Here is a 26,333-nt window from a genome sequence, read left to right as displayed (position 1 = left end):
GGGGCCACATTGACTAACAGACGGGCCGGACCGGGCCGGGACAGTGTTACGCTCGGGGCTGCCATCAGAAATTATGGGGCCTCTCAGCTCCCCCCCAGCTCCACTTTCCAGCATCTTGAAGTTCCCCACCCCAGCATCCTGCAGTTCCACTCCCCAGCATCTTCCAGCTTCTCCTCAAAATCCTCCCACCAGCTCCCCCCAGCATCCGCCATGACCTGCGGCTCCCTCCTCCAGCGACCAGCTGCTTCCTCCTTCCCATCCTTCTGTTCCCCGGCTCCCCAGTGCATTCTTTTATATGGTTGCGCCCCGTGCGTGCTGATGTTGTGCGCACGCACGGAGCGCAACCAATCAGGGCCCGTCATTCTTTTAAGGGGGCCGGAGACGGCAGGCCGGATTGAAAGGGCTAACGGGCCGGATGTGGCCAGCGGGCCGTAGTTTGCCCACCCCTGCTCTAGGGAATCAGTAGAATAACTCATTTATGGAAAAATCAGAGGGTACTGAAAATAGCAATGAACTGCACTTTGTCAATAATGCCAGTCATCTCCAGAACCAATGTCCTGAGAAGGGCACCTTGCCTTTGCCATGGTACAGCAGTTTGAAGTTCAGATGACTGCTCCCTTTAGCGGAGGAGTCAGTCAGGCTGCTGCCAGTGTGCCTTGGGGACAGGTAGGCAGCAGCTTAGCCTTTATGTTGCTGAAGGGAACAGAGGTTCAAATGTTAAGCGGCTACACACTGAAATAATAAAGCAAAGACAGGGATGACAAGAGATACTGAATTGCATATGTGTTAGTATCTCTTTATATAAAATGGAGAAGTGGCAAAAGGAAGGACCTAAAGGGAGACGTTTAGATCTGCAAAGCAAAGGCTGTTACTATGGATACACTGATCATCTAATGTTAACTAAGCAGGTACCATTAAGAGCTAGCTGTCAAAAATGAAGGAACCACAAAAGACATGATGAGAGCAGCACAGTGGCAGAGTGCTTTACAGAGGGCCAGGCTACTGTTTGTATGGAGCTTTTATGTTCTCTCCATGGATGCACAGGTTTCCTCTGGGTGCACTAGTTTTCTTCCAACATTCGAAAAACATCATATTAGGGTTATTGGCTTCTCAAGAAATTGACCCTAGTACAGTATGTGTTTGTTTGGGAGTGACTGTCATCAGGAAAATAGACAAAGAGAGCAGGGAGGGCAATGGAGCCCAGACATATGTGTGATGGCCATTAGGTAATAAAAGTGGATGGTTTCTGTAAAAGAAGCAATGAAATGATCTCTGGATATTATTATTATTTTTAAAGTTATACGATTAGTTATTTTTCTGCTACAAAATATCTGCATGTCACATATAACCCAAAAAGCATCACCTAAAATCACTGCTGTTGCTTTTCTAATGTGCATGTATCAAACATCCATTTAGCAAGATTTATCACTAGCTAACACAATCCAGAATCTTGTATGTTTCCCTGCATCTTACTCTCTTTAATCTTTCGGTGATAAAAACTGCTTGCATCTAAAGATCTATGGTCTTTTCAAGTCTGCCTGCCCGTTGAAACAATTCTATAGCCCTCTACCTCATGGTGAAGATATCACTCATCTGTCTGCTTTCATTTGCAGCATTTCCAAACACATTCAAGATTCTTTGTTCATTAAGAGGCATTGTAACATCCTGTAGGTAGCGGTGCAGTATTTTTTACCACTGCTCTATTTTAGCAGACAGCTAAGGTCCTGGTTCCCTGTTATGGTACCCTTATATATTCATGTACGCATGGTTAGTCGCACCTGCTGTTAATCTGGTCACAGGTGCTTTGTTCTGTTCTGTGTATTTGGTTCTGACCCATGCCTGTATCCTGACTTCGAGTAAACTCCACCTGGACTGCCCCATTTGCCTGTTTGACTTCTCTTCTGGATCCTGATTCTGTACTGCGCTGCTGTTTTGGTTTTGACCCGGCCTGCCTGACTTTGGTTCTAGTAAGCTCCCTCAGTCCTTCTTCAACGATCTGCTCCCTCAGAACCTTTGCCCTGGTCCTCTCACTTTAAGACCTGGTGGCACCTGAGTAGCGGAGGGCTCCACCCAAAGGCAATGGTGGCTGTTATAGGCAGAAGTATCAGCTGTGACCGGGACCTTGGCAGTTGTTCTCGGTTTTGGGTTACTGATCATGACAGATGCATTCCAGTGTCCACATGCACAATAAGCAATGGCAAGACTGATATAGACTTGGATGTATTCACATAAAGCAGTGCTGTCCAACTTCTGCGGTGCCGAGGGCCGGAATTCGTCTAGCATACATAGTGGAGGGCCACTAATGGAAGCCAGTTTTGACCACTCCCCTTTTAAACCACGCCCAATTCAAACCACACCCATTTTATCACAATGGTGGTAGTGCAGAAAAAACCCAAATGCTTGGTCTTCACTGCGGGGATATCAACCGTCATTCATTTGTGAAGGAATTATATTATGTCATATTAAGACATACCCTTAAGTCCATATGCCTCGTGCTCCCCTGTGGATAGCACTGCAACCCCCAACACACCTTAGGGACCATATAATGACTATTTCCAACTGCTAACAAACTCCCACAACAAACCCCTGCCAGGTTTACCTCCCACAGGCAGCATAAGGCAGGCAGAGTATGGCACACACAGGCAGTACTCTGCCTGCCCTATGCTACCTGTGTGTGCCATACTCTGCCTGCCCTATGTTGCCAGTGTGTGCCATACTCTGCCTGCCCTTCCTTGCCTGTGTGTGCCATACTCTGCCTGCCCTATGCTGCCTGTGTGTGCCATACTTTGCCTGCCCTATGCTGCCAGTGTGTGCCATACTTTGCCTGTCCTATGCTGCCTGTGTGTGCCATACTCTACCTGCCATATCCTACCTGTGTGTGCTATACTCTGTCTGCCCTACCCTGCCTGTGTGTGTTCCATACTCTGCCTGCCCTTAGCTGCTTGTGTGTGCCATGCTCTGCCTGCCTTACCCTGCCTGTGTGTGCCATAGTCTGCCTGCCCTATGCTGCCGGTGTGTGCCATACCCTCCCTGCCCTATGCTGCCTGTGTGTTCCATACTCTACCTGCCCTATGCTGCCTGCATGTGCCATACTCTGCCTGCCCTTAGCTGTGTGTGCTATGCTCTGCCTGCCCTACCCTGCTTGTGTGTGCCATACCCTCCCTGCCCTACCCTGCCTGTGTGTGCCATACCCTCCCTCCCCTATGCTGCCTGTGTGTGCCATGCTCTGCCTGCCCTACCCTGTCTGTGTGTGTGCCATACCCTCCCTGCCCTACCCTGTCTGTGTATGCCATACCCTCCCTGCCCTATGCTGCCTGTGCGTGCCATACACACAGACAGCATAGGCCAGGTAGTACATACAATGAGGTGTGAACAGGTGAACAATGTGAGTGATTACAGCCTGATCCTGAGGTGTCAACACTACACACTGAACAATGCAGGGATTAAAAGGTGTGAACAATATAGGGGATTACATTTTTAAACAATACAGGGGGATTACAGCCTGAATCTGAGGTGTGAACCATGCAGGGGGCCAGTACTGATACTATTTAAAGCTTACACAAAGGTAAACCATCAAAGCAGCCAGTCAGGTTGGGGGGCACATAGATGGGGGGCCCGCGGGCCACCAGATGGACAGCACTGCCATAAAGCATTATAGATATTTGACTTTTAAGAAAAGAACTAGTTTGGCTTGACAATTTTTTTATTTAAACATCCTAGTTTTTAATGAAGCAAGTTCTTGCTTCAATAACAACCTGTGTTCAGCCATCTTTTATCAATGTGTTTTATTTGTCTTGAGCCTTAGATTAAACAGACGTTAAAACTCCCAATACGGAGAGGTCCCCATTGCTCCTTATGGGAGCAAAATTTTAAAATTTGCTTGCGGCGGGGAGGCATGCTGCCCCTATGTTTGTGCCGCCCTAGGCCCGGACCTTTGTGGCCTTGCCACAAATCCAGGCCTGATCATTACCCTAGGACTTTTTTAAAATACACTGGCTTGTGCCTGGTTATTTGTTTAGGCATATTTCTGCCACAATTTTACAATTTCCTTTTCAGAAGTGCCATCCCTTTATTGCCATTCCAGATTGCCATTCCAGTCCTCCTTTCTATTTTGCTTTTTCTCTAATGAGCTGTATTACTAATGAAAGTTATTATACACCAGAGGACAAACATTTTTCAGCATTTGAACCATTTTATCAGAGTCCGTTAAAAATCAATCATCTTAAGTGGCACATAGTAAGCGGATCTATCTCATCTCCCCTATGACCATCAATTTGATGCTTCAATTCCTGCATCTTACAGGCAGACATTGAAAAAGCCATCTTTAATGATCAGGCTTCTGGCTGCGAGCAACTTGTCCTTCTGACCTCTTTCACTCATACCCTGACAAATGCTGCTTATTATATCAGCCAAGAAAAGAGCTAACTCCTTATAATTTAAATGCTATGCTTATCCTTATGAATGCTGCATTTTATAATAAAAGAACAAGGCACCAAATTGAGAATTTTTCAAAAGTGGCTCCCTAACCAATTGGGTGCCTTCTAATATTTACCCTTTAACCTTTATAACAAATTACCCCCCCCCCCCCCCCCATTAAACACATTCAACCTCACAATGTATTTAGATGTAGAAGCTAGCCATCACAGTTGCTGGTACTTGTTCATGGGATTCCTCAGCCCCCACTTCTACTGGGGTGGAAGATCTCCTCTCACCCATTCTTCAGTTAATAGGGCTACCCAGGGCCGGATTTGTAGGCCGTGCACCCCAAGACCGCCCCCTGTCTGTCGCCCCGAGATGCCCCCCACGCATGCGCAAACTCGCGACCGCGCATACACGGGTCTTTACAATCGCACACAGAGCAGTGGGGGAGAGGTCCCCATTGCTCCGTATGCCAGAAAAACTTTAATATTTTGGTGCGGCTCCTTTGTGAGACTGGAAGAGGTTGAAATTTCATAGACTAAGTGAAGAGCAAACTATCAGGACCAGTATATTATGGTACCTACATAGCAACGTGTTTTAAAAACATTACTGCTAATGTCCCCTAGGTAGCTCCACAATGATGAAAAGTCAAATTGTGATATGACATACTTTCTTTGGTCCACTCATCAGCTAGAGATGTCATTCAGTTCTCTGGAAGTAGAGATTTAGAGATGGTCACATTGGTAAACATTTTACTGCAGCTGGTTCACCAGCAGGAATCAGTTTGTCTGGACAGCTATTTCTTTTCTCGCTATTTGCAGCAAGTAAATTCTCATAAAGCAGATGGAAAAAGCACATCCGCATCTAAGTGTACCTTACAGTTCCAATGAATTTCTTATTGTTGGCATATATGAAGGAAATGGAACTTGCCACTTTACTAGGGCTGAATCTGATAACTACCTAGTGATTGTCTTGTGACCATGGCAAGAATTAGTTGCAGCCAGGAACCGACAACAAACAGCCATCTAGCGATCCTAGCAGTTGTAATCCATTAACCATTGGAGAGGGTCCAAATGACCAGAAAGTAGTTACAGCTGTTTCCAAACCTCATGGGTTATATACATAATTGATTTTGCCTCCATGAAAAAATTATAGCAAAAACAACAGGGATATTGTGTTTGCATGCTTTAGACTCTGTTGTTGTAACTGAGTAAATTTTGACCTGGTCTAGTAGCCCCGAGCTTCTGACCAATAAATGCTGCCTGAACATTGGTTGCTATGGATAACTTTACCATTACCAAAATTTGCATATTTTATTACAATGCCCTCCAAGGAGATGGTTTGAACAGTTTGCAGATCTGTCAAGATGTCTGACCACCTTAAAAACTTTTGCTTGACACATGTGTGGGACTGGAAATCCTAGTACTAGCTCTGTACCTGTTTTTTCTAGTTTCCATGTCTCCTAAGTAAGTTGCTGGCAGAAAGAGGTAAGGCAGCATTAAAAACATGACTGTTGTGCTAAATGCATGACACTTCACATGCCAACTCCCCTGGATTTACTGAAAGTCACCTGAATTTATACCCCTAATTGGGGTGGAGCAAGAGCTATGGGCACACGCAACTGGGTGTGATCAGGACATCCCTGTGGCAAATCTCCCAGGCTTAAGTCTTGAGAGATTGACATTTCTGCAATTATTCTCTGATCTACAGTCTGGGTCTAAGAATATATAACAACTTGTGTTTTATTTTATTTTCATGGTTTTCTAAATAAAGATTCTTTAAACTGCCTCCATCTCAGAATGTCAAAGTAACTGAGCCTTCATTCACAGCAGGGTTTTCTATTGATATAAACAAAATGAAGTACTGAGATCTTGTATGGATTGCTCAAAGAACAGTAATTTATAGTCAATTTAAACAGAACATTCTAAAGGCCCTTTTTAAATTTAATTCTGTACCCTTACATGTATTCCGTTTTATTTTAAGCCTCTTGCGCAGCTGAGCCATTCAAGCAGCTTATGGATTCCCAGCTACAAGCAGGATCCCCTCTCAGAAGTAACTATATGGATGATGAATGCCTTGTCTGTAATAGCTGCTAAGGGAGAGACTCGGAAGTTGTTTAACCTGTGTAGTGCTGGAGGAGAGTGAGGTATACTACACTGGAAAGAAAGTCTCTGTTTGCAGAAAGTAAGGAAAAAAATAGATGAACAAAAAGTATAAATAAAAAAGTAAATATATACATAAAAGAAAATAGGTATGCAAAAGTAAATTGTAAAACTACCGTACTACGTATCTTTTTTACAATGTTTGTCTCTTCTAAGCAACAAGTGCAACATAGACATGTTAGAGGGAAATTTTGACATGTATGATTTGTCATAGTTTATTTTTATTTAATAGCATATTCCACATCAATAGTGCAGTTACACTGTTTTAAATTGTTTGTAAATAAATGTTTTGGTTTTGAACAATGGAATGTTTGTACACTGCTTATTATTGCTTATTATAATCAGAAAGAATGCCTACTGTATTTATCAGTGGGGAAAATGTGAGTTCACCCTTTGAGAAATACAACATTAAAAATGGCATAAATCATTGATCGTGTGTAAATGCCAGGGCCTGTGACAGCACACGCCATTCTGGTTGCACATAGCATGCCCATAGCAGCCCCTCTGACAAAATAACCACCTGTATCTCTGACTTCACAGTCTGCAGTTGTCCAGCTTAGCATCCTTAGAAGCTCTAACATGTAGAGCAAGATATCTTTTTTGTTTTAGTATAACCTACCAGTACATGCACAACAATCATTCATTGGAATCAATGGATAACCATCATGATGGATCATTTTTGCACCCTGTCTCATGAAATAAATGTGTAGGGAAGCAGGAGTGGGGCTTCTGCCAGGTTCTGTACAATTCTAAAGTTGCTGGGAGTTGTGCTTGACACAAAGCCCTGTGAAAATATTGGAAAAGCAGGAGAGGGCAGTCCTTGTACTGTCAGTTGACCATAAAAAACTAAAGGTGCTTGGAGTTGTGCCTGTTAGTGAAGATCCCAGTTCTTCTAATACTACCTGTTTTACAGTAATTGTTACTCTGAGGATTCCAACTACCACTTATTTTCCCTTTATATTTGTCTAATGGATATAGTAAAAGAACTCTGCTTGGAGATTCTGCCATGCGCGTAGAAGCACATTCTCTTTTTAAGCCCCCTTTATCTTTTTAAAAATGCATCCTTTAATGAATCAAAGTCTATACAACAGAATCTCTTGCAGATGGTGGCATGGCATGGCATCATTTGGGTGCATGACCAGAATTAAAAGAACAAATAATGTCAGAGAACAGCAATAACTATTTGCAAGGCCTGTTGAGACAGAACATAATGTTTAGCATATGCTTTCTTCTATACTAAGCATAATTATGCAAAATAAATTTTAGAGGTTATAGTTCCTTTAAGGTCAAACTTGCTTAGCAACTGCTAATTTAAATATTCTAAATGTCAGCTACTTTTATGTCTGATGTCGAGTTAAAGACCAAAAGCAGATTTAACATTTATATCACTAGCTTCTACTTTAATCTTCTAATATTTTGTTTTAATTTTTATTTTCTATTGTGAGAAAAAATTGACTGTATTTAAGAAACCATGGGAACCCAACCTAAAAAGCACAGAGGGTCTGAATTACAGGTTAACAATACCTGCTTTATCTAGATTTGACATCCTATAGGGTTACAGTGACCTAACGTCAGTGAGGTTTCACAGAATTATTTGTGAAAAGATGTTTTAACAAAATAAGTAATCATCTTTCTCCTCCTTTATCACACCCTTGCTCTACACCCCCAGGAGATTATGGACGTAGCCAACCATATAGATAGGCCTTATGGGAATCCACCAATGGCCAAGACTTAATATGGATTAATAAATACTAAGACCCCAATGGGACATAGTGGCAATCTTAATTATAACTGTTTTTATTAAATGTAAGTAGTTCTAATTTTGATTTCTTTTTATATTAATCTAACAGATATTTCAACAAGTTCACCTTGCACCATATGTTGCATAATATGATGCTAAAAATGTGTCCTCCCTCAGTCTCTAGAAGGCAGAGTTACGTAAGGTATGGGAGGAGAGAGTTGCTAACTGGAGGGGATATTGGGGGGGGGGATGAAGTCAGGGGTTGCTTTGGGCTGGCTGGCTGACCTGAACAAATATATTTTCCTATACTGAAGCTCCAAGATAAAGGCAGTTAAATTAATATGGGTCTCACCCAAGTGTAAATTGCAATGTATATCAGTGTTTAAAAGGGAGATGCACTTACAGGGCATATGCAAATCTATTAGTACTTATTCAAAAGATTAGCTGCATTCTATGGCATATTGGTTGCTCAGTTATCTTTCTTTGGTGTATATAATATAATAGGATCTCATATGTTTGTCAGCGTTTCTTGAGAATGTTAAATAAACATATCTTAGCTCATTTGGGCTACACATTTGGTAGGCCAGTTGGACTGATCTGATGTGGTTACATGAAGACCTATAAAGAGCCTTGCAGAAGATTGCATCCCTGATCCAGGGTTGATAGTGGTCAGTGTTTTAGAGCAGTACACAGGTCAATGGGAGGAGTATAGAATGACATTTGCCACTGATTAAAGCAAAAAAGAAAATGTAAGATGTGACAGCTGTACTTGGCTAAAGTACTAGACAGCAAAATGCAAGCTTTCAAGACTTTTTTACAGATGCAACATTTTTGATGCAACCCCCATTTTTTTTTTTACGAGGCCGCACCTTTTTTGATGCAACTGCAAATTTTGCAGCGAATACATGCCTTCAAAAAAAATTTGCTCATCACTAATCATGTACCCTACAAATTCCTTTTATTTTCCATTATCTATCTATATGGTAATTCTAACTACCAGATCTAAACAAATATTTACAGATCTGTAAAAGTGACTGTGTGGGCACTGGTATTACCATATATTTATAAATACAGTATAACTAAATATTTTCTGTTTTTTATCCAATCAAATGTTTATCTGGGTTTCCATTAGCAGAACAAAATGGCATTCATATGAGTTATGAGTATATACTTCTAGCTCTGAAGCAAAGTGTAAATGTAACACATCTGTGCTGTGATTTATAATGCTAGTGTTTCCAAGTAAGTATTGTGTTCTTTACAGTACACATGGGACACATGAGCATGGAATGTTTACAGATATGGTTTATTGCTGTAATAATATTATGGCTGTACTATTCAATGATGTAGCTTTTTGGTAGCTAGCAAACTATAATAACTGTTGATTTAATGGAGTGATAACTTCCTAATGTTACGAGCAACCCAAAATCCACTGTGGTCCCACTGTTCCAAATTTCTATGGAACATTAAATCGACATAACATTAAATATATATTATACCTTTGTGTAATGCCAGTTTCAGTATGAATCGACTAAGGAGAACCAAAAACAGGAATTAAAAACTACCATTTGTAACTCCTTTTTTGCAGAATGCTCTCTGGCATTTTTGTGTTGCATGAAATATAATATTTTACCATCAGGCAAATGTGTTAGGATACAAATCCAAGTATGGCATTAACGATTGCTGTTGCTGAGATCTGCTCCATACTCTGTACAATCAGTATAAAGACATAGCTACAGTATAAAGGCAGCATTGGCTCTGGTCAATCATGAGAAAAAACTGCTCTCAATATAAAGAACAATAACAAGTACCTTCAACCCAGGTGAGGGATAAACTTTGTTGAATTTGTTCAAAGTCCTGATGTGCATCAGCCTTTTTGTATTTAAAATATATAGCGAGAGAGAGAGAGAGAGAGAGAGAGAGAGGGTTATAATGCTTCTTACCTGTAGTCTCTGTGGGTGCTGTCATCCTGATACCAATCACTGTGACAATCACATTCCAGGGTGTAACCTTCTCCGTACATTGAATACTCTGTGGCACTCTCTTCTCCAGGAACCATATAATGGTTTTCAATAACTCTATAAGCAAGTAAAGGATATGCATAAATTTACATCATACAGATCCATACACAGAATAATACAGTATATTACCATGGGGCCATTTTTTGCTCCAGGTTACTGAATCTGATCAAACTTAAAAAAAGATAGTTGTGAATGTTTTTAAAATTCAGGCGTAGGTAATAAAAGTCTGTTAGAGTTGATGGCAAACTTGACCTATCCATAGCTGTATCATGTTGTAACCATGTTAAAAGAAATAGTTTCTCCCTATAGGGCACTGGCACAGTAGGCATATATAGATAAAACTAGCTAGGATAGTGACATTAGTGACAACCACTGTATATATTGTACTTCACAATCAGGTTTTACAAGATGTTGGCACCAGTAGTTCTCATGTTTGGAACAAATGTTCATTTCTGACACAGTCAAGGTTAAAATGCTCCCTCTAGTAATGCACTATACTTTGACTGCCTATGTAATATACCCAAACTACAGTTTCTTTTATCTCTCTTCTAAAACCATACTCCCAAATTAAAAATCCCATTTTAAATGATCAATATTATTAAATATCTACTGACTATAGATCTAACAGCTGGCATAATAGATACACAGTTGGCACTAACTCTATGCATAGTATCCTGCCACCCTACTTCAAATGGTGAAATAAGATAAATACTAGTACATCAGCAGGTGGGGGATAGTGGAAAAAACAGTCTAATACTATTTCTCATGTTTAATTTTTAACAGACTAGCTGAACTTAATCTGTCATGTCCCATAATTCTTTAGAACACTAAGAAATATATCTTATTAAGCTACAGGCTATATTAAAATTGACTTATGTCTCAAAAATTCAATTAAACTTGTCATAAAAATGATTAGTGTAGGAAAACTATAGTAGAAGGAATATAAGCACAGGAGTACGTAATGAAAGATAAAAAAAAAAATCTGTTTTCATTATCATAATCCCTTTTATGGGATATGAATTGTAAGCACCTTGATCTTGTTTTTGACAGACAGCAGGCAGAGAGAAAGGAAGATACCAATCAAGTAGAATGAGAGGTACATATGCAGTACATAGATTTATCTATCTGATAGACAGAGTAGACATAAAAATATCAGAACTAAAGAAGAGGGAAGTTGCCCAAAGTTTCCTCACAAAGAAAACATAGAGTGACTTCAGAAAATGAAGTGACACATATGTTTTGCCACTGGCAATTTACTTTATTGCATCATTCTGGGGTTTAATATGTACATCTATATAAAAGTGCAACCAAATATTTGTATCATGTATGAAGTGCATCCTCTCCAGACTAGACTCTGCGAAGCAAAATGATCATAGATGTTTACTGCATGCTCCATCTGAATGCAGAATGTATCAATAAATATTAGTAACAGTTCTGATAAGTGTTGTGCATTTAAAGGGGGCAATCATGATCTTTATCCCTATCACATCTCATGCTGAAGGAAATAGCACAACATCTAGCATTCCTGATTGGCCTAAAGAAAGCTGATCCTAATAGCTGCACTGTTGACCTTCTTTTCCATTCGTACCTTCAGTTTTGGAGCCCTAACAGTGCCTTACCTTTGCCCCAGCCTCACAAAGACCCTACTGACCTCCATGACAGCTCTAAAGTTATAGTTTGGCTTGAAAATGTAATTAATAAAGAGAAATGAAAATAAGCCTGGTAACAGAGCAATTTTCAGAAATCTTTAGAAGGCAGTGGTAATAACCTTAACCAGTTCCAGTTCTAATGAATTGAAGTCGGGCTTCCTTGGGCATGTAGCATTTTCACATATGCCATCTAACGGCAGAATAACAACAATATTCGGAGACAATTTGTAACTGACCTTTTTTTTGTATTTGCATTTTTTAATTAGCTTTTTGTTGAGTAGTTTTCCAGAATGGAATTTCAGCTGTGTTCTGACATGACTGCCCTTTTGAATTCACTGGTGATAAAATGTGAAAAGAAAGATACTTTTTTCCCAATATTTGACAAATGTGCCCTTTACTTTTGTTTAAAATTCTGTCATGCCATGTATATTCTCCCAAACTTCATTTGTGAATACATTAGGTACAAGTGATTGTATTTATGATGGTCACTTGTCTGCACTTTAATATCTTCTCACCTTCAACTGTCCCAGCCTCAAATATGCTAGCTTACTCAAAGTATTATGCTGTCTTTGTAAGTATTTTATATTATTCATTCTATATTATTTTGTACTTGAAATCTCCTTAAGAGTGGAAGTGCTGTTCTTGCTAAATTCCCAGTCTCTTGAACAAATAATTACATATTATTTTCATTATCTTAAGCAGGTGATTCTTCCCCTAAGCTACACATTTCATTTCGGAAAAACTATGTTCATCTAAGATGTTTTCCTTTCCAAAGTATTCACTGGCTTCTATTATGATTTGTGATCATTTACTCCCTTAATGATAAAAGTGTGTAAAAGATTTTGAGACTAGAAATTGAGTGATTATCTGTCTACCCAAAGCTGTGTTCTCTTTGGGTTTAAATTTGTACAGTAAGTGATTTGGTTCTTGCAAGGGAATATATATAGCAATTCACGACCGGCAAAAGTGAATTAAACTTAATTGCAATAACAATGTATTTTTATTTGGTCAATGTGGTTTATCTGTTGAACTGGAATATATGCAGTATATCTATCTTTAGCACATACAAAAATAAAAAATGGCAAAAAAAAAAAATGTACTGTTACAAAATAAGCTTAAATCACTTTTGCCAGTTGTGAGTTTTGCTTTAGAAATTTCCTTGCAAGAACTAGATCACTTAATGAACAACAAAGAACAAATCACAGAGAGAAAATAACATTCAACACTTAATTAGCTTGGTAATTTTTTGCCAAAAAAAACCCTCCCTATATTTAACACTCTGATTAAAATGATCCTTCTTTGTACTTCAGCTGAATATCGTATCTTGAGTTTTGAATATAACAATATACCCCATGTAAAAGTAGTGTTGACCTTTCTAATGCATCTTTGCATTTTTGAAAGGGTGCAGGACCTGACATATTACATTTCCCAGCAGAGTGAAAGCGTTTTCCATAGCTGAAAATCACAGTCATCTAGTGTAATGTATTAAACAGATGGTGTGCTCAGTTCATAGGGACAAATGTAAAATGAAAGAATATTTTACATGACCCTTAAGATTGAGTTCTACCATTATAAACTCTAAACTCATTTTAAATCTCATCTAACACAGAGGGGGGCCTTGCTGAGGTGGGTTATAGGGAAAAAAAGTCAAAGGGATTCTGGCTTGATTTTTATTGTGTACTTTTTATTTCTAAATTACTCTGTATAGTGCATTTAGGATCTGGAGTTATTCTTCATAGAGGTATATGTAGCATTATTTACAAGTGCATATTGTGTAAATATCTATTTCTCCTTTACTGTACAAGCTAATTGAGGCTAATGGCACATTGGGGCAGTTCTTTCAAAGTGTATTTTAGCTGGCACAGAAATGCCTGAAGACTCCCCCCTAATTATTGTTGAGCAGTATAAGCAATTTTGCCTGTTTACTTACTCAATACATTTTAGGACATTAACAGCAATGTTATTAGCCCACTGATGCAGTTCAAGCAGTTGAATCCTTCAGCAGAGCTGTCAGGGAGCTGTTATCTTGTTCTGCTGGGGGGGGGGGGGGGGGAGGGAGGGGTGATATCACTCCAACTTGCAGAGCAGCAGTAAAGAGAGACTGAAGTTTATCAGAGCACAAGTCACATGGCTGAGAGCACCTGGGAATGTAAGGAATGGCTAGCCCCATGTCAAACTTCAAAATGAAATATGAAAAAGACTGTTTGCTCTTTTAAAAAATGTATTTTAGTGCAGAAATCTGCTGAAGAAGCTCTATTAACTGATGTGTTTTGAAAAACATATTTTAATGTGACAGTATTGCTTTAAAGGGGACCTGACCCCCAGACATAAAAAGCTGTATAATAAAAGTCCTTTTCAAATGAAACACGAAACCCAAATTACTATTTCTATTACCGCATCCATACCCATAATAAAGGCGTTTGAAAATCCCAGCTTTTAATCATATATGGCCTGCCCTGTATCTATGCCCCACCCCCACAGGTTGTGGGAGGGAGACCAGCAGATTGATGGAGCATCCTATAAGCATTGGGTCTGGGCCGCCAGGGCCCACCACGTTTTTTCCCGGGGCCCTGTCAGCTCAGTCCGATCCTGGGCATTTCCATTTAGCACTTCCTAGATTGCACTGCACTCCTCACTTCACCCCTCCTCCTAACCATCTAATTGTGTTGCCAGTGCATGGGCATGTGCATCAGGTCCACTATTTCAGTGCATTAACAAGATTTTGGCATGATGCAAAGCTTGCCTTAATAAGTGTCCATAAAATGGCAGCTGCCTGCTTGCTGTGATTGTGAATTCGAGGACTGAAGGAAACAAGATTTAAATAATTTATATAGAGTAAGGAAAGTTTTTATTTTGCTTGGTAACATTTTTAATGTTGTTGGCATAACTAATCCAAAATGCCCCTAAAAAGAAAACAATAAAAAGAATTGTTAATGGAAATATATTACTTATTAATTCTGAGTAAAATGACCTTGCATTAAAAAGGCCAAGTTAATAAAACTCCAGAATCTGAATGTATTTCATTAAAATGTCACATTATATTACTATGACATGGGAACGCAACACGCACCTCCCTGGTATGCAACAATTTATTTTTTGACTCATCAATGATCTGTTTCATACTGTATGAGTAACTAATACATGGATAAGCAAATCTAGTGTTCCAAATGTTTTTTATAAATAGGTCTGCTATTAAACTTTGCCTATCCTTTGTCTAAGCATGTACTAGGCTAAAATGAAAAACTTGTATTGTTTTTCTCTATCCAATAGAGTTCAAATTAGTGTGCCCAACTGCCCATATAAAATATTGCTGTTGAACAGCATTATCTGAGGTAACTCCATGTATATTTAAAACCATGAACAGAGACCACAAAGTCTTGGCAAGTTCTGTCTTCACCTTAATTTCACACTCACATTCACTGGTGGCATCGGCAGAGAGGCTGTCACATCTATATTATAAGCTTAAATAATAATCAAATGATCATACATAATACCATTTTGTAAAGCATATGAAAAATAGGAAATTAGGCTCCGATTAGCTGTGCCTGTGAGTTTAGCACTAGTCTTAATTAAGATCAATTGACTATCTCTTTTGCTCAGCAGAATTAAAGTGCTTAATGTGTGTATCTTAAGTGGCACTTAAAGTTGTTTGCCATCTCATATCACTTTTTTCTCCAGGCATATGCCCAATGAATCTGCAGCGTATGGCTTTGCATACTGGGAAGGCAGAAAATGCAGATCAGTCGTACTAGTAGGACTAGTATACATTGAATACACCCAATACTCCTTTGGCCTTTTAAATTCTATTTAAACATAAAGGAATGGCTTATGCACATACTTTAACCCTACATGTATACAGTATATCACTTTTCCAATCTAAAGCACATAATTAATAATAATTGTCTATATTGTATAAATTTATATACCACTTTCAGTTGTTTTGTACACTTGAATGCAATGTTGGTTGTCTCGGGTAAGCTTTATCCAATGATGACAGGGTCTTTACTGTTCATAAAGACAGTGCTATCTATGAAGAATACTTCAGCTGAGGTAAGCAGCACCACAGCAACTTTTCATTTATAATCTAGTTATTCAGAGAAGACTTGTCCTCTAAACTCCTCTATTCCACCTTTCCCTACTTTAAAATGTTCTCTTCTGCTTAAAGTGTCTGCCTGTCCCTAAATTACCGTTATATCCTAATGTTCAGTTTGTTTATTCTAAAGGCAGCATGATACACTTTCCTAAAAGAAATATTTCTACAGTACTTAATGTTGTAAGAATGACAGTGCTCCTGCTGTGTGACATTTTCTAGTTTGTATGGAGATTCAGAATGGAGCCATGTACACTAAAGTTCTTCAGTATCTGTATTAATTCGTTGTTGATTTTCAAGATTTCAACATACCAAAAAAAACCCCAAATAGCTTGATCCCTATCTGAAATTCAAGGCAGTGGCATAACTAGATGTTACTGGACCCCACAGCAAATTCAATTTAAATTCAGTTTAATTGCTAAATTGTACCAGTTCTCCCAAGATTTATAGAAATTCCTCATTAATTAGAACCTTACTGGGCCCTCTGCACTCTTGGGCCCCCTGCTATATAAGCCACATTACAGGGGAGGAGTATGGGCAGACCATCCATCCCCAATCTAGGTAGGCCACAGGGTGGGGGCAAATATAAGTTTAATAAGGCTGCTGTAAGTAAGACAGGTGCGACATGTATTTATAGTACAGCAGCGATATACATTTATTTTATACTAAAGAAGATAATGCTCCTCTGAAGGTTTAGTTACATGTTTGTAGTTATGCCCCTGAATCAAGGGCAAGCAGGGATTTACATAAACAAGGATCTGCACTGTATATGATGGTCTAATGGGATTTAGCTAAGGTTTTACTTAAAATTAAGCAAGAGTGAATTAACCTTGGAATAATGGAGTAGCATTTTTCACTTTAAGGCTGCACTTTTGCCTCTAGGGCCTCTTGGGTAGGTTGGAGGGAGGAAGGAAATTGGAATTATAGTCTCCCAACTGTTACTAATTTAGAAGTCATATGAGGCTGTTCGGTTAGTTTTTATACAGCATATACAGTAAACATTTTTTCCTTTTTCCGAAGTAATACACAGTACTTCATTAATGCAGAACAAATAAGGGGTATTTAGGTTTGAAAGATATGTATTTTGTTATATTGTCATTAATGGCAAGTTCTAAAAGGGGGTGTTCACCTTCACCCAATAGGCCCTAGGAGAAAAAAACATTTTTGTAAAACATCTTTATTCAAAATATGTAGTTTTGAAGATACAGACCACAATCGGTGCGTCACCTATCTCTCTTTGCTCTCTCAGTAGGCTGCTCTTAGCTCTCAGTAGGGCATTTCCTAGACCAGGACTTGGCAGGTAGCCAAAAAAAAAAAGTTCACACAGAACTGATAATTGGCATGTCTTCCCTTTCCCACTTCATTTGCATATTTTTGATACCACTGACTGGCAAGATTCAGCCCATACGATCAACGAAATGCAAATGAAGCGGGAGAGGGAAGGAATACTCAGTAACTAGTTCAGTGTTAACTTCCTGTTTTGGGCAGAAAGCAAGCTGGAGTCCGCAATCCCTTCAGAAGACAGAGGAGAGAGCCTGTCAGCTCTCTGCTTTCAATAGGGAACTTCACCCCCCCAAAAAAGTTCACACAGAACTGGTTACTGCCAACACCTTCCCTCTCCTGCTTAATTTGCATACCTTTGATACCACTGGCTGGCAGGTAGGGACTGGGAGTGTGTGGGTTAGGGTCAAGTTTTAGTCCACCTGGACATCAATACTGAGAATATCATTAGAATGTATAACTGGTTACACTTGATGCTACACTACACTATAATACAAGCCAAATTACAGGGGAGGAGTATGGGCAGACCATCCATCCCCAATCTAGGTAGGCCACAGGGTGGGGGAAAATATAAGTTTAATAAGGCTGCTGTAACTAAGATAGGAGCAACATTCATTTATAGTACTGCAGTGATATATATTTATTTTATACTAAAGAAGATAATGCTTAATTATTTTAGAATTATTTTTTGGTTTTTTTTATAAGGTCAAGACTGAGGTTAGATTATGGAATACTGTACACAAAATAAGGATACACTGTACAGACAAAATATATTATATATATATATATATATTTTCACCTTACCCATCAATCAGCATACTCTGCAATCTCAAGACAATATTGAGAATAAAAATGAAGCATATGGTGAGCCAGAAGGCATCTACTGGTGAGAGAATTTGGCACTGTGATAATAGGGGGTGTTTCTGATTAAAGAACTACCCCAACTTGCCTAAATGATTTGATCATTTTGGGAAGAGCCTTAAATCAGAGGTCTTTCAGTGGATTACCAAATTTGACAGATTATATTTTCTTACAGACCTCTACTTGTAAAGCACTATTATATAGCCTTGTAGCTACTCTTTCATAGAAAACTTGTTTTGCCATTTCGAAAACCACCCATTGAAGCATTAACTCCCATAAGTAATAAATGGCACTAAGTTTGCCTAGGTTCAGTAAACTATAGCAGCCAATGAAATGTTTGCTTTTAAGCAGGTGATCAGTAAATGCTACCAGGAAAATACCCAGTGGGCCCCAACAGCCCAAACCCGACCCTGTTGCCGCTTCCCTTGGCCAGCGATGTCCGACCCTGATAATACATACCTCCCAACACCTGTTCTACAAGGTAGAACATCATTTAAAGTAAGCATAAAGCTTGGCACAAATTAGGGCCGATTCACTAAAGTGCTATTTATAGCATGCGGTAAAAATTTTATCGCGTCTAATTTATCGCATGTTTGCGTTAATTTAGACGCGATGCTGCTTGTGTTATTTAAGTCGTGAAGACTATTTTTGACGGACCGCACGCTAATCAACGCATCACGCACAAATAGTCGCCGAGTGCGAAAAAACGCACGCCATATCAGCCATACACGGCATTAATTTCGTAAAACTACTTTTATGAAAATGACCATTTCCCTGCAAACTGGAGGCTGCATCACTCTAGGGCCAACACAGACTTGAATAAATCCCACTGCAAAGTCCATATTGTGTTGGCAAAAGCTCATGAACTGTAAAGGTTCAAAGGTTTGCCCGCCGTTTACGAGCGCTCAATACGAAAAAGTGGCGTCAATTCTCGAAAAAGTCGTAACGGCGACGAAAAAGTCGCGACAATTCGCGGAAAAGTCGCGACGGCGCCGAAAAAATTGCAAAATGTTCGCTTCCAATCCGATTTTTCCCATTCGGGATTCAGATTCGTGGATTAGTAAATGTGCCCCTAAGTGTTTGTGAATCATGCGTTAGTATTATTTTGGCGCGCAAGTTAACGCATGCGTTAAAATTAACGTGCGCTGTAGCGCAAAATTTTACGCACGCGATATGCGACTTAACGCATGCAATAATACTATAGTGAATCGCACATTTTTTTCGCGTCTATTTTAGCGCAAATAAACAAGCGATATGCGTTATCACACTTTAGTGAATCAACCCTATTATGTTCAACATACTTTGCATTTTATAAATATCTGTTATGGAATAATAACTTTTTGGTCCAAAAAATATTCAAACAATATTGAACATGATATACGTACATCTGGCGGCCATGTTGATCCTCCCTGGTTAGGACTCCCTCTTTCTCCATGAGCATTTGGCGAAAGGTTCCCACTTTCTGACAAATCTCTTCTTCAGAATACCTAAACAACAATATAAAATACATTTAAATAAAAATATCACATTAATCTCCGAGAAAAGGTAAAAAAGACATTGCACACCTCTCTTTTGCAAGAACCTAATAATGTGGGCTTGGTTTAAAATAGGTGGAAATGTAAGCTGTGAAAAAAGAAAATTGTAATCAAATGGAAGCAAAGGATGTGATATTTCACATGTATGTACTGCAAGGGTTGTCTGTGGTGCCATTGGATGCACCAGAAAGTGGTTATTACTGTGACTATTCATGATACTCACTCAGTGTGTAAACAGTGCCATACATATTAAAGCTACCAATGATTAATCCAGTTAGTCAAACCATTTACAGGTTTACCATTATAAACCAGCTAAAACATGCAAAGATCATGTAGCAGTCAATGGCAGATGTCCCTTCCCTGGAGCATTCTTCTGCCTCCAAAATTCAGAGGTTTTGGATTTGGTTTTTGCGCATCAATTCGTTTTCATGCGACTTTTCCCGTATGTTATAGAATGGCCTATTCTCAACAACTTTCAATTGGTCTTTGTTTTTTGTAGGTTTTCATCAATAGGCAAAAAACAGGCTACAAGCTACAATTTTAATGCTTCTTTTTAATATTTATCTTTCTATATAGGCCCTCCTCTATGCATATTGATGTCTCTCTTTTAAACCTCTTCCTGGTTGCTAAATTGGGCCATAGCAACCAGATAGCTGCTAAAATTTCAAACTAGAGGGCTGCTGAACAAAAAAAGCTAATACTTCAAAAACTGCAAATAATAAAAAATAAAGAATGATTGCAAATTGTTTCAGAGTAGCACTCGCTACATCATTTTAAAATGTAATTTAAAGTTAAACAACCCCTTTAAAGGAGAAGGAAAGTTATTTTGGCATTTTACTGCCAATAGATTTGCACACATTAGTGCTACCTAGAACCCTATATTTATTCAGCAGAAGGAGTTTGCAAATTGATTTTGTATTTAACATGTACATGGATTATTACTAGGTCTGAATCAGGATTTAAAATAGCCCCTGGCATCTCAAGTACACAGAGGCCTAAACAGCTTCCAATAAGTAGTAAATGTCTATAGCATCTTACAGCAGCCCCTCTGGCATTTGCCAGAATCCACAGATTGCCAGTTGAGCCCTGAGCAATTAACAAATTTATGAGATGCAAAAGAGTAAATTTACTCTTCTAAAATTTCATGCCCCTGCAGGTTTATCAGCCAGATGAAAATAAATGTGCTATACTGCTAAATGTCCAAATAGTTTTGAGCAGCTAGTGAAAAAACAAATCTAAATCCACTGCAATGTAAGGGAAAAAAAACTGCCCATTGTCATAGAGTCATAATGTGAGAGTAATGGTGCAAGAACATCAGAATCAGACAGGAGCACAAAATAAAGCACCTGAAACTATTATTATAGCAAGTCATATTTAATAAATGGTTGCATACCCATGGCTGTTCTGTCGACAGCACTTAAATAAAATTGAGTTCCTTGCATGGCATGCAGTGGTGTGGTCAATAGAGCGTTTAGCTTCTGCTGCTATTCCTTAGCAAAGGTATGGTAATAGAAAAATGCTTTTAACATTGAAAAGAGTAAGTCTTTTTTCCAGCATAGTCAGTACTGATGATATAACAGCAGTTCCACTAGGAAACTCATTGCTGTGTATAAATCGTAGCAATCTCTAGAGTGAAAACAAATTAAATAAAAAAAAAAATCCAGAAATCTTTTGTTGTATAGTATTCCACTGAACTAATTATATTGGCTGATGTAATATATTTTCACACAGTAGCATAATTAGATGTTACTGGTCCCAATAGCAAATTCAGTTTAGGCAGTGCTGGGCCAAGCTGGCCGGGTGCCCTAGGCACCAGGGCAGCCTCTTTGATCCCCCCCACGAGTGTGAGCAGGGAAGTGCGAATAAGTGTGTGTGGCCACACTGAAGACCGGGGAGGGAGGTAATGTGGGCAGTGGGGGGTCATATAGGGACTCTAAGGGCCCAGGCTAGGGGTAGGTGAAAGTGGTACGTGCCTAGTGACCCCCTACCCTAGGCATGTGCCTCTTCTGGTACACAGGTAATAGTCAAGGGGCTTCTGCAACATTGTCTCAAGAGTCAGAACCAGCAATGCAGAGAACAGAAAGAGAAAGATATTGCTTTCATTATCAGGAGCAAAGTCCAAAATCATTTAAAATGTTTGAAAATGTTTCGCTAACAAATGTTGGAAAGTTGCTTTCATTTCTTATACTAAACATTTATTGGTTAGATATTCTCTTTATGTCAGACATACATTCACAAATTTGGTCAAAAAGTTTGATCATCATTTTTAATGATGTAGCATGACAATCTAGCCATGCATGAATCTGGATTCTGGAGGGGCTGCTGTAAGATGCCATAGACAGTCACTGTTTAGTTTGCCCATGGGGGCCATTTGTGACTCCATGTACTTGAAATGCCAGGGCATATTTTGAATCCCAGTCCAGACTTGTTTGCAGATGCATGGTGCAGACAGACGAGGATCACTTTGCTTTCAGTTTGGCATAACCACAGTCCAGCCATTCAGGATGTATGAACCATCAGTATTTTGCCATACCTGTTTATAACAGATTACAAATGATCTCTTAGGCCCCTGGCTAATTGATTATATACCACAAAGTTCAATCAGTGCATAGCCACCTTTTTGATTTTGCCGTTATGTACCAGTTCAGAGGCCCTACTTTTAAAGCTGTCCCCTGTAGCTTTCATGTAGCATAAAATAGAGAGTTGTGTTCTGGAACTTACAGAAACACACTTAGGGGCAGATTTATTAAAATATGAGTTCGAATCCCGAATGGGAAAAATTCGGATTGGAAACGAAAATTTCTGAAGATCGCAAATATCACGAACATGCTTACGAAAAAATCGTATTAGTCACGATAATATTGTATTGGCAATCCTAAAGTCACAAAATTTTTGTACCGAACGATTGTAAACAGCGGCAAAACCGATCCGATTTTTTCGCGCTAAAAATGCGAGGAAAAAGTAGTCGAAAATACGATTGGAATGATTGAACAAACGCAGATCCTGCATTAATAGGGACATTTAAAAAGATGTTGGAAAGATTTATTCAAATCCCTGCTTCCATGGCAAAATGTATTTGGGATTGGGTCCCTTTATCTTACAGTTGCTCACTCCTTTACACCTTTAACTCTGGATTCACTAAAGCAATACTGATTTAGAATGTATTCCCATTGATTTCTGTCATTTTTACTTGAATGGCAAGAGGAATTTAGGTTAGCTGATAGATTCATACATCCAGTGAATGTTGCCATAGAAACTCACTATCGTTACACAATTTGGAAGAATCCCCAGTGCTCTTTATCTGTATAGGTTTTGCTTAAATAACACTTTTTTGTGAACCAAAAAAAAATATAAAGCCACAGTGTTAGCATTTCCCCACTTGTACATCCCTGGCACATTGCAATAATGAAGAATAAACACGGATAATGTGCCAGGATTGAATTAACATTTCCCAAGCTCCTGTTCAACCTAAACAGTGCTTATAATAATATCAAATTCATTGAACTCAACTGTATGCAGATCATTTGTCCTGGGTACCTAGCTTCAGAAATAGCCCTTAAAAATAAAATTGCTGTGGCAAAATTACAATAACATGAACATAGCTATACCAGTTACAAACTTATGCCCATCTTTCTGCTTTCTGACTGTTAAACTTTTTATACACACACAATTTAAGCAGTCCCGATTTTCACTGCACAGGCCACTGTCCCAGCCTCTACTGTCCCTCATGTCCCTCACTTCATGTCCCTTAATGTCCCTCATTGCACTGCTCCTTGGGGCATGCAAAAATGTTGAAGATGGCCATCCATTCTGCTGTGTAACACACAGCCATCTTTAACTTTTCCCTGCCATAAAAGGGCAATTCCCCCTCCAAACAGCTGAAGGAATCTCAAGAAAAGACATGGGTACAATGCCTGTTTCTCCTGCCCACTGTTCCCTGGTATTGCCTCCACCCCTAGCTGAGCAGCATGAAAGCTGTCATCCAAAAAGGTAGTGGCAATGTGATGGTAAGTGAGCAGGGCACTGCAGATTACTGATTGTGGCTCCTGGGTTGTGCTTGCTACGTACTGAAATCAGTCTTTGTTTATTGCTTTCTGTCCTCTGGGTCTGACACCTAAAACAATATACCAGGAGTCAGGTCTCCTTGAGGTTTGTTATAAAGCCAGCTTGCAGCATTGGTTAGTGCTGGGCCTGCAGGGCAGGTTGTCCAAGGCAAGCTCCCACCCCTGATTGCCCCAAACCCTCCTAGATAATTCAGTTCACTCCATAACCCCCACTATGACTTGTGCACCAAATTCCCCACAGCAGTTGCATCGAGCAGGTAGATTTGGGATGCTGACTTATAAATAGATATATAGATAAAGGACGATCCTAGGGGAATGCAGAAAGAGATATGTGCCCAGTGCCCCACCAGCATTGCACTTTAGGCACCCGGTTTTTCTGCCTACCGAAGTGTCAGCCACTGCATTGGTTTAAAAGTAAAAAGCAAGGGCATGTAGAGTGAAGACTGCCTTCAACTGCAATAATACTCATAACTCGTGGAATTAACTGCATATTTACAGTCCAACAAGGGAGTATAAACTACAGGGTAGGAATAGTTGATAAAATTATATGGCTGTGGGGTAAGTGCAGGGTAAATATAGACAGTGTTAGTAAGGATGTTATGGGTCAGCAGAATGTGATGTGCTGAAGTGGAAGAATTATGGGATATTCCATATCTGTACAGTATTAGGTAAGTATGTAAGCTTATGGAAGAGGAGGGTTTTAAGGGGACATTTAAAACTCTGCAGGGTAAGGGTGTGTCTGATGCTGTGGGGTAATGGATTTCACAGGTAGGGAGACTGCACTAATGAAGTCTTGGAGGCGTGCATGTGATGAGGTTACTAGGGCAGAAGGAAGTTTAAGATAATTAAAAGAACAAAGTGGTCAGTTTCAAATGTAAATGAATTATTTAAGTAAAATACCCGGTGTATCTGTTTATTAAAGTGTTTGCCAGAATTTAAAGCACCATGGACTTGGCAAGTCCAATGGCAACAAAAAACCCACAAATTTACAAAATAAGGTTGTTACATCTAAGGTTTTGTGTGGCTCCCCAGTGCTACAGTGCTTCATAATTGGCCTGCCTTTGGATGGCACAGTATATGCAGGGATCCTGGATATTGTATATACACACTTTCTTAACCACCTTTATACATACAGGGCTATCGGTGAGAGCATGTTAGCCATTTTTATTTCTGGTGTTCAACATAAAATAAGTATGAAAAAGGGTTGTTAAACATGTCTGATGTAATTCATTCATGGCAACTGCAAATCCTTTGTCTAGAGGAGCCTTTTTAATTATTTCAAAAGGTATAAGAACAGCATTTGCTGTGTGTTTTATTCAGGAAAAATTTTATGTTACTTGTTCAAACAAATCCCATGTTGACAATGTCTTTTTATTAAACAAACTATATCATAGAGCACTTCTGTGCAAATGGCTTTACCTAACTACTCCATCATTCAAGTTCCCATTAGACTTCTCACTTATTGGCTACTAAAGACACAGGGCTTAGTAATATATATTGAAAATGTACTGAATGCTTTATGCATTGTGAAAGAAACCAGTTTGGCTCCACTGGAGAACCTTCATCAGGATCTACATATATATAACATTTTTATATATACATATATATTAATTAACCCCCATATTTATTAAAAGATACACATTTACCCAGGTGCAGTAATCCATAGCAACCAACAAGATGTTGGCTATTAAACAGGTGACTAGTAAATGCTACCTACTGATTGGCTGCTAAAGTTGCTAGACTAGTATTAAACTTTGTGGCTTTCATTATATAAGCTATATACCTTCTAAAAAAATAACTTTCATGCTCTAAATCTTACAGGGTGTACCACTTGATTCGACACAATAGGGTCAATTTCATGGTGGGTCAATTGCCCTGTCTGTATATTTTTAAACTGTGGGAGGAAACACATACATATATGCAGAGAGAACATACAAACTGTTTGCAAACAGTAACATAACTGAGGACAGGGACAGCATCCCTTAGAGATTTTAAGAATTTTCTTTTGTTACAGAAGAAAATAGTGCCTAGTGTTAGGAGGAGGTTAGGAGAAGAAGGTAGTGGTAATTGGGGGGACTCCCCTCCCTAGGCTTTATATTTGGAGTTAGATAACATTTCTGGAGCTAAGGGCTGTTTTAGGCAATGTTTATGCTAACAAATGTTCTTTCATATCCAGCTCAAATAGATATGTCCCTCTTGGGTTCTGGAATTCAGTGTCATTATGAAATTATCTGCAAATGTTTCAAATGCTTACTAATATTAAGTTTCCCTCCCTTTCTGGAAAAAAATACAATCCTTCCTATATCTGCTTATCTTTCTCCCCTATTACTAACACATATACAAAAACAGTTTGGCAGATGGGCTGGTAAAATACCAGCCAGGTGGCAACCCTTATTACTGTTCATTATCACTCAGCCTGCTGCTCTGGTTTGTCTTAATTGTACAATGCTTAAGTTGGCTTGGAAAACTTAGCTAATATATATTAGGATCTCCATTAAATGGTAATGTAAATT

The 26,333-nt window shown here is 39.2% G+C and overlaps 1 protein-coding gene across 3 annotated transcripts in view; it reads right to left on the bottom strand.

Annotated features, from left to right (window-relative positions):
* Window positions 1-26,333, bottom strand: part of srrm3 (serine/arginine repetitive matrix 3) — a 181,444-nt gene that overhangs the window by 35,477 nt on the left and 119,634 nt on the right. For all 3 annotated transcript variants that reach the window (XM_012957466.2, XM_012957464.2, XM_012957465.2), the window contains exons 4-5: window positions 19,607-19,708; window positions 10,263-10,397 (exon numbers count right to left, since the gene is read on the bottom strand). In XM_012957466.2, coding sequence (XP_012812920.1) covers window positions 10,263-10,397; window positions 19,607-19,708 — 237 coding nt within the window. The remainder of the gene's footprint in view (window positions 1-10,262; window positions 10,398-19,606; window positions 19,709-26,333) is intronic.

The sequence above is a fragment of the Xenopus tropicalis genome, chromosome 2 (genome assembly GCF_000004195.4).
Source record: "Xenopus tropicalis strain Nigerian chromosome 2, UCB_Xtro_10.0, whole genome shotgun sequence".
NCBI lineage: Eukaryota > Metazoa > Chordata > Amphibia > Anura > Pipidae > Xenopus > Xenopus tropicalis.
Note: the sequence above shows the minus strand (reverse complement) of the source record. Positions and strands in the feature narration are given on the sequence as shown.